Consider the following 9262-nt stretch of genomic DNA (forward strand, 5'->3'; position numbering starts at 1 on the left):
GCCATGGGAGCTGGGAGTCCCCATTGTGGAAGGCTCATTTCTAAGGCTATGCCGGCCTCATCCTATCCAGCCGTGTTTTACCCTGAAAAGAAGACTGCATCCACGCAATCGGAATATCAAGAAAAGTTAAAATTGGGCGGGCTTTCACGTTCCTCCACTCCCTGGCATTTTTCATCCCTCCCCCAACATCTTGGTTCAGGTGTCAGGTGGCTTGAGTTTTTGGACGGCCTGGCCCCACGTATTTTGCCTCCATGAGGACTAGGAACGTGCTCTTAATTTAAACACACCCCGGTGGTTTTTCAGGGACCAGGGTTCTTGTTAGTCAGGATTTCTGCGCTCCTGCATTACCCTCCCAAGTGTCCTGATTTTCCAGGGACAGTCCTGGGATGGCGGAAGCCAGCCCAGTTTCTGATTTGATCCAGGAATGGCCCGCTTTCCCTTTCCCCCCCTCCCTTCCACATCTCAGAGAACATTTAAAAGCGGGGTGTGTGTTTATACTGGAAATAAAATACCTGCACCGAACGAAGGAAACAGTGAAGCTGGCCTACCAAGCCCTTCCTATAATTTTTAAAGGAAAAATGTAACTCGTCCAGTTTAAATCCTTTCATTGCAGTACTCCAGCAGCCAGCAATTATTTTTTAGGAAAGGCAGAGAGTGTTTATTCCTTTATTGTACAGCAAGTCTTTACATGTCTACTCACAAGGAAGTCCCGCTGTATTCAGTGGAGCTTACTCCCAGGTAACTAGGTAAAGACTGCCATCCGAAGCCTTTTTCTCAGAACTTAAGTCTCCCTGAGTTCAATAGGATTTACTGTCTGTTATGTTCCTGATCATTCTCTCGGTTTCCATTACAGTGGTACCTCGGTTTACGAACTTAATCTGTTCCGGAAGTCCGTTCTTAAACTGAAACCATTCTTAAACCAAGGCGCGCTTTCCCTAATGAGGCCTGCCGCCGGTGGCCTTCCACTGTTCGGCTTCCGTTCTTAGACCGAGGTAAAGTTCGCAAACCGGGACACTACTTCCAGTTTTGCAGAGTTTGTAAACCAAATAGTTCATAAACAGGGCTGTTCTTAAACCAAGGTAAAGGTAAAGGGACCCCTCACCGTCAGGTCCAGTCGCAGACGACTCTGGGGTTGCACATTCATCTCGCTCCTTAGGCCAAGGGAGCAAGCGTTTGTCCACAGACAGCTTCCAGGTCATGTGGCCAGCATGACTAAGCCGCTTCTGGCGAACCAGAGCAGCGCACGGAAACACCGTTTACCTTCCCGCCGGAGTGGTACCTATTTATCTACTTGCACTTTGACGTGCTTTTGAACTGCTAGGTGGGCAGGAGCTGGGACCGAGCAACGGGAGCTCACCCCGTCATTGCGGGGATTCGAACCGCCGACCTTCTGATCGGCAAGCCCTAGGCTCTGTGGTTTAACCCACAGCGCCACCCGCGTCCCTTTAAAAACTGTCCCTTTAAAAACCGAGGTACCACTGTATTATTTCTATTTTTATCATTGCTACTACTACTACTGCTACCCACCATTTTTTCCTGACAGGGGTTCATGGCAGCTGGCCGCTAACATTTAATTTCATCCCCTTTATCTGCGGAAGGTGTTGTACACAATCCCTTCCCTCGCACATTTTTTTTTCTTTACAACACTCCTGCGAGGTAGGCGGGTCGCTGTTTGCTCATGGTGAACCCGATGCAGAGCAGGATGTCCCTATTGGAGAAATGTTGAGAGGGGGCGCTCCCGCGGGATCGCAGCCTGCCCTCTGTTTCCCCCCTCCGGGGGGGGGGTTCCACATAGGGGCAGCGCCTCGCACAGGTTTGGGGGCCCTGGTATTTCTGCCCCACCCTCCCTGACGGCTCCCGTGTTGCGTTTTCCTCAGGTGACGACAGCGAGGCAGGGCTTAGAGAGGACGAGAGCACAGATCAGGAAGGATATCTCGCGCTCCTCTTCGGGGAAGGAGACTCCGCCGGCGCGGCCAGCTCAGAGGAAGGATGGAGGCTTAGCTTAGATGGCAAGAGAGCTCAGGAGAAAGAGGAAGACAACAAGGCGGCTTGCTTTTCCACCAGCTAGGACAGTCCCTGGCCTCGAACCGCGAATGGGTGGGCGGGAGGCTGTTGGGGGGAAAGAGCCCCCTTTTTAAACAATAGGGTTTTAGCCTCCCCGCTAAAAAAATGCCCAGATCGCGGCTGGTAACCTTGCAAGTTCCTTGCCTTCTTGGAAAGTTAATGTACGTTCTTGGCGGCACTTCCCAGTGCTGCAGTTGCACGCCAGGGCCTCTTCCTGGTGTTCCCCGGTCCCAGTTTCCACGTTCTCCACCCACCCAGAGCCCCAGCTCTCCCCTCCTGTGCCATGCCCTCCTGAAGTTGCAGGCCTCTATGGCTCCCTTTGGCCGTGCTGGCAGCCCTAGCCCGGAACCCCTCGCCCGCCTTGGCACAAAACGCCAACCCCCGCCCTCCCAACCGTGCCTGCCTCTCTGCACTGTGTCAGCCCGCTCTGTGGGCACCGGCGGACCATCATTGCTGCGGCGGTCATCGCTGCCATTATCTGCCACCCGCCGAATCCCGAAGAGCTGTCAGTTGGCGTTCTTGATGGGATGGGTAACCATTGGCACCTCCCTTCTCAGCCGCCTCACCTGGGGAACACCGGCTCTTAAAAAGTTCCGCCGCCCCCACCCCCTTTTATCCAGATTTATTGTTATTGTTGCTTTTAAAAGGTTTTCTTTTTTCTGGAGAAAAGCTGTTCTTTTCCGCCTTCCGTGACCTTCGGTTTGAAGAGCGAAATAAAAAAGCTTTGTTGCGTTTTAAAATTCTCCCTTTTAAAAAAAAAATAATGTTTTAAATCCGACTCTCGCTTTAGAAGCTTTGCAGTACAGCTTACGCCAGGGTCGGTTATCTAAGTATATCCCCCGAGTTTTATATGAGCCGGCTCCTCCCGAGTGCTCACACACCACTGTTTAAAAATCCAGCTCAGAACGGGTGCGGAATAATCCCAAATTCCCAAACGTTTTTGTGGCCCAGCGAAAAGAACCTTTGCGAGCGGAGCAAAAACCTCTGGCTGGGTCTGTGGAGAGTTTCTGACAGAGAAGGCAGCACAAGGGTTGTAGACTGACTTCCCGACAGGTTAGAGGAAAAGGTAAGATTGTTCCTGGGGTGGAGGAAGTCGACAGGGACGCGGGTTTTTCTCTCGTAATACTGGAACTCTGGGGTCATTCAGGGCAGACCAAAGAAAATGCCATTCGCGCAGTGCAGAGTTTATAGAAAAAGAGAGTTGGAAAGGGAGCCGAGGGTCATCTAGCCCAACCCTCTTGCAGTGCAGGAATCTCGGCTAAAGCATCCATGACAGATGGCCACCCGACCTTGTCACTCTGAAGCCATGGATTCGAGTCCTACCTACCAGAGCAGGAGAAAGCAAGCATGCTCCCTCTTCCGTGTGTGACAGCCCTTAAGATACCGGAAGCGTTAAACTGTGGAACTGCCGCCCACAGGAGGCAAGCCATGGGCCACAGCCTTGGACGGCTCTAAAAGAAGACCGCACAGATTCGAGGAGCATAGAATCATAGAGTTGGAAGAGACCACAAGGGCCATCCAGTCCAACCCCCTGCCAAGCAGGAAACAAAGGGCCTTTCGTAGCCAGGGCAGCTGCTCTCTGCCCCCGCGGTCAGAAGCACAATATACACCCAGGAGGCTAAGTTTGGTCAGAATTGTGTATACACTCCCAGCGCTAATGCTAAATATATTTCTTCTACCCCACTACAAAGAAAAGCTTGGAGGGGCAGCCCCAAGATTTCAACCGCTTGGGCAGAAATCCTTAAATTAGATCTAAAGCACATGGCCAGGGTTCCAGGGGGGTGGTTGAGGAGGAGAATAATACAAAACTCCTTGATCTTAGGTAGCCCCGCTCCCCTGGACTAACATGGAATCGGCGGAGGTTTCAATCCAGGGGTCGGCAAGGTTTACCAGCCATGGGCTGGATCAATCCCATGGAGATCGTCCGTGGGCTGGACTGGCGCAGCGCGATGCCGGAAATTGCATCTGCACATGTCTGCGGTGCCGGGAATCGCTTCTGCGCATGCCCAGACGCATTTTCTGGTATCGGCACCACTTGGTGAGTCCCTGCACCGTGCAGGCGGCTCGTGGGCCGGTAAAACGGTCTTCGTGGGCCTCATCCGGCCCATGGACCGGAGGTTGCCGACCTCTGTTTTAATCTCACGTGCCCTCAGCTTTTCCCACCTGAGATACCTACTTGAGCTTAATAGCCATCAAGCAAAACAGGTGCCAGGGACACCGGCTCGCTCGCCTTCGCCATCTCTGCAGCTGCGTGAGCTACGGGGATTGATTGGCCCCCTTCTGGCCCCCTTCTGCTTTCCAAAGTCATGAGGTCTAGCAACTTGGGAGTTAGGGACTCTGCAGCTGGTGGGGGGGGGTCTGGAGGCAGCATGGCCGAACGGCGCTGCACGGTTGCAGATTCGGGACGCGCCCCAATGGACGGGGGACCCCTGTGGGTGAAAGCGGCGGGGGGGAGAGACCTGGCATCGCAGAGAGGGTCCCCTTTTTGCATAGGGTTCGGGGTGCCGTATTAAGAGAGCGTCAGAAAAAACACATGAGCCCTGTTTTGGGATGGTGACTCCCGCAGTGTTTGTGAGCGCCAGTTAAGCCGCAGGCAGAGGTGGCAGCAGAGGGAGAAGAGTGAACCAGGAAAGTGAGTCACTTGCGGAGGCAGAAGCTGGCTTATATTGCGGGGAGGGAAACTCATTAAGCTTCCCATTGATCAGAAGAAGGAGGTGCTTTGGAGAGGTGGCCGCTTTGCATTCCCCCCCCCCCCCCTCTTTCCTCTGCTCCCTCCTTCCCTACCGAAACACTTAAAGATTGATGTTGCTTGGCTAAGTGTACTTTCATATACAGGTGAAACTCGAAAAATTAGAATATTGTGGAAAAGTCCATTTGTTTTCATTAGCTACTGGAGTTTAATATATGAGATAAGACTCATGACATGCAAAGCGAGATACGTCAAGCCTTTGCTTGTTATAATTGTGGTGATTATGGCGTGCAGCTGATGAAAACCCCAAAGCTGAGATTGTTAATTTGGGGTTCTCATCAGCTGTACGCCATAATCATCACAATTATAACAAATAAAGGCTTGGCACATATCTCGCTTTGCATGTCATGAGTCTATCTCATATATTAGTTTCACCTTTTATAAGTTGAATTACTGAAAGAAATGAACCATTCCACAATATTCTAATTTTTCGAGTTTCACCTGTATATATAAAATCCTCAACACACTGTTCTTTACTTGGCTTGGAAAGTAGAAGTCTCCCCCCTCTCTCTTCTGCTCCCCTCCAAAAAAAACCCACCCTCTCCTCCCATTTCTGGGAACCCCATGAATTCTTTAAGAACCCGAAGGGGTTTTCCACACTCTCCAGAAACCCTTTTGTGGATATCTAACTATATGAATAGAAACTCAAGGTGTTGTCAGGATCTGCATCTGCAGCAATGGAAGGGGGGGCCTTTGTTTTTGTTTCCTTTCTTTGTTGCCTTTTGTACCCCCTGCCAAAAATGGCTTCTGGAGCAGCTTGCAAACAAAGCAAGGCAGTTGCTATCTCCGCAGGACTACTGTCTTAGAAGAAGGAGAGAAAAAAAACCAAAAACCCAAACGCTCCATGACACGCAAGGGAAAGGGGACAGGGAGGGAAGAGGAAAACCAAAAACCCCGGCACTGATTTCTGAAAGAGGTGCTCTTATAATAATGATCCGCTGACCCAGTTCAGGGGCTGGCGGAGGCGGGCTTTTTGTTTGTTTGTTTGTTACATTTGCATGCCCCCTCTACCTCCCAAGGAGCTCAAGGTGGTTCTCCTCCTCCTCCTCCTCCCTGTTCCATCCTCACAGCAACCCTGCGGGGTAGGTTAGGCTAAGAGACGGCAACCGGCCCACAATCGCCCACCCAGCGAGCTTCAGGGTGGATTGGGGTTTTGAACCCTGGTCGGCCAGCTCATGGTCCAGAGCTCTAACCATTAGGCCACACTTCTGCTCTCCCCCCCCGCTGTCCTGCAAAGGCCAGGACACATGCAAAAAAATAAATAAAGAGATACACACAAATATAGCTACCCTTTGCAGCTCCTGCGCCTCTCAGTCTAGCCTACCTCACAAGGTCGTTGTGCAGATGAAAAAGATGGGGGGGGGAACCTGCACGCTTCGCCTTGAGCTATTTGGGAGGGGGGGAAGGTGGAATAGCAGCGCATCAAATCAAAAATAAATAAATGGGGATGAACGGGGTGCTACTCGTGAGCAGAGCTGAGCAGAGGGCCACCTCTGGGGATCCACACAGTGGGTCTTTGAAGCAGCTCCTTTTGCAAAGGTCTTAGGAAACGGCGTCTTGTTGTTTTTTTGGGGGGGGGCGACCTGGATCTCCCCAGGGAGTGAGGACGACACGCTTTGGGTCGTGCGTAAGTTCCTTTACAGCTTGCGTCTCCCCGGCGGCACCCAGGGCAGGTGCCGTGACGGGAATCCACCTGCGTCCTTGGGGCGAAAACGATCGGCGGCCGCCCCTTCTCCCGGCTCTCGCTGAGTCATCCGGCTTGAAAAAAGCCACCTCTGCTCTGCGTGAAAATTACCTTGGCAGGATCTGCCGGGAGGCACCGGCGAGGAGCGAGTGCGAGAGCAGCTGACGTGATCACAGAGGGCATTGTTAGCCGAAAGCACGACTGACGTCCTCCCACCCTCCCACCCGCCCCCATTGCTGAGCTAAGCAATTGCCGCTCGGCCTTTTTTAATATTTTTTTTACCCTTGCTTGCGGGAAAGCAAATCCCTTGCAACTCCCGTGGTTTGTTTCCCCGCCCCCCCGGCATGGCGCTGTCGGGCATCAGTTGGGAAGACCCAGCTGTGGCGCTAGCGCTTACTGCGTCCTGAGGTTTGCCCGGGGCCGCTTGGGAGAAGACCCGAGTTCGAATCCTCCCGCCCTGGGCCACCGGCACTCGCTGTTGCCTCTTTGCAGCCGAAACCTACCTCGTAGTTCTTGGGGACCGGAAAGGTGGCAGAGGCGATGCGCACGCTACCTGAAAACCCATTTGGGAGAGGAACAAGGCAGGATATAAAAAAACCTCCGGAGATAAATGATAATAATTTAGAAATGGCAACGCTTCCTGTAAGAGGCAGGGTTTGAAAGAGAATTAGTGGGGGGGGGGTGGCGGAAACGGCGACAACAGCCACAGTTCTCCTATAGCAGGCAGCAAATGCCTCTGAACGATGCCCGTTGCCGGGAATCTCGAGTGGGGGAGATTCGCACTCGGGTCCTGCCGGGGGGGGTGGAGCATCGCTTTAGGGCATCCAGTTGACTGCAGCAAGGACAGGGGGGCCGGACTAGGTAGCTAGCTCCTCTTTGGCCTGATCCGGCAGGGAGGGCTAACGCCAGCCCCAACTCCACGGGGGGCATCTGGCCGGCCGCTGAGAAGACAGGATGGTGAACTTTAGCCATCGAGCGTTTTCTCAAACCCTTAGCCGTCGTCGGACTACAACTCCCATCATCCCTCGCTAGCAGGACCAGGGATGATGGGGGCCGTAACCCAGCCGGAAACCCAAGTTTTTGAGAATGAAACTTCGGAAATATTTTGACAGAAATACAATCCAACAAATAGGTATATTTTGACAACTCTGTTTACGGTTTCTTATACACACACACATATATAGATATTAACATTAACATTAACATTTCAGACAATCCACAATTCCCCCCCAGTCTTTGATAAAAGTTCCCCCACCTCTTGGGGTTCCCTATTGTTCCCGTACATTTTGCCATTTTGGCATGGTCCATTCATTTAGTCTGCCATTCCTCCTTGGCTGGTACTGAATCTTCTTTCCACTTCTGAGGATCCTGCGGTTGTGGCGTACATAAAAAACACTTTTTTTCTTTCTTTCAATCTTTCGGTAACTCTGTACCAGGCATAGGCAAACTCCGGCCCTCCGGATGTTTTGGGACTACAACTCCCATCATCCGTAGCTAACAGGACCATGGATGATGGGAGTTGTAGTCCCAAAACATCTGGAGGGCCGAGTTTGCCTATGCCTGCTCTATACCAATTCTCCCTAAAAAAAGAAATGCTTCTGGGTTGTTGTTTTTTAAAAAATAAAAGATAATTTGAGCATTTTCTCCAATTCATTTATAAACCATTTCCCAGGAAGTTCCCACGTTTTGAGATTTAGATGCTCTGTCTGCCCTCTGCGCATGCCCCGTGGCACAGACCTCCCCTGTACCTCCTTTTCTTTTTTTCTCCCCCGTGTTCCCGTGCGTTTGCCTTCCAGGACAGGTGCCTGAAGAGGAAGCGAGGCAGAACGGGCAGAGCCGCTGCAGCCGGGGGCTCCCCAAGCCGGTCTGCATGAATGGGACGGAGCCGGCGCAGCTTGGCGGCAAGACGAAGGCCGAGCGGCGGGCCAGCGCCTCCTCCAACCCTTCACGCAAAGCCTCGTCTTCCACCAGCAGCAAGATTCGGAAGCTCTCCACCTGCAAGCAGCAGTGACGACCCGGGGCCTGAGCATCACCCACCCGCAGGTCTGTGCCTTCCTCTCTTCCTTTGATGGCTTCTTCTCTCTTTATGGGGGGCGGGAGGGGAAGTGTCCAGAAAGGTGGTTCCGCTCAGTGGTTAGAGCGCTTCCTTTGCATGCAGAAGGGCCCCAGCTTCAGTCTCCAGGTAGGAATGAGGAGAGCCCTTGGCAGTAACTTTAGGCAGCGCTGAACAATGTGGGTCAGTGATTTGACTCATAGTATCATGTAAAGTGGGAAAGGGACCCCAAGGGTCATCCATTCCAACCCACTGCAATGCAGGAATCCCAACTGAAGCAACCATGACAGGTGGCCACCCAACCTCTCCTTGAAAACCTCCAAGGAAGGAGAGCCCACTGCCTCCCGAGGGAGACTTTACTGTCAGAAAGTTCTTCCTGATGTTGAGTCGCAATCTCCTTTCTTGGAACTTGAAGCCCTTGGTTCGAGTCCTGCCCTCATTGGACAGCCCATGGAATAACGGGTATCCTATCTCCTCTCAGGGACACGGGTGGCGCTGTGGGTTAAACCACAGAGCCTAGGATCGGAAGGTCGGCAGTTCGAATCCCCACAACGGGATGAGCTCCCGTTGCTCGGTCCCTGCTCCTGCCCACTTAGCAGTTCGAAAGCACCATCAAAGTGCAAGTAGGTAAATAGGTACCGCTCTGGCGGGAAAGTAAACGGCGTTTTTGTGCGCTGCTCTGGTTTGCCAGAACCCAGAAGCTGTATGCCGG

The 9262-nt window shown here is 52.5% G+C and overlaps 1 protein-coding gene across 2 annotated transcripts in view; it reads left to right on the plus strand.

Moving 5' to 3' along the window:
- STK11 (serine/threonine kinase 11) overlaps nt 1-8540 on the plus strand; it is a 47211-nt gene extending 38671 nt beyond the window's left edge. Inside the window, exon 9 of one of the 2 annotated variants that reach the window (XM_033136569.1) lies at nt 1878-2119. In XM_033136569.1, the coding sequence (XP_032992460.1) occupies nt 1878-2068 (191 nt within the window). In that variant the 3' untranslated portion in view covers nt 2069-2119. Of the gene's footprint in view, nt 1-1877; nt 2120-8293 lie in introns of those variants that run through there. The other variant, XM_033136568.1, reaches the window with a different exon arrangement.
- The last annotated feature ends 722 nt before the right edge of the window (nt 8541-9262 follow it).

Source organism: Lacerta agilis, chromosome 18 (genome assembly GCF_009819535.1).
Source record: "Lacerta agilis isolate rLacAgi1 chromosome 18, rLacAgi1.pri, whole genome shotgun sequence".
NCBI lineage: Eukaryota > Metazoa > Chordata > Lepidosauria > Squamata > Lacertidae > Lacerta > Lacerta agilis.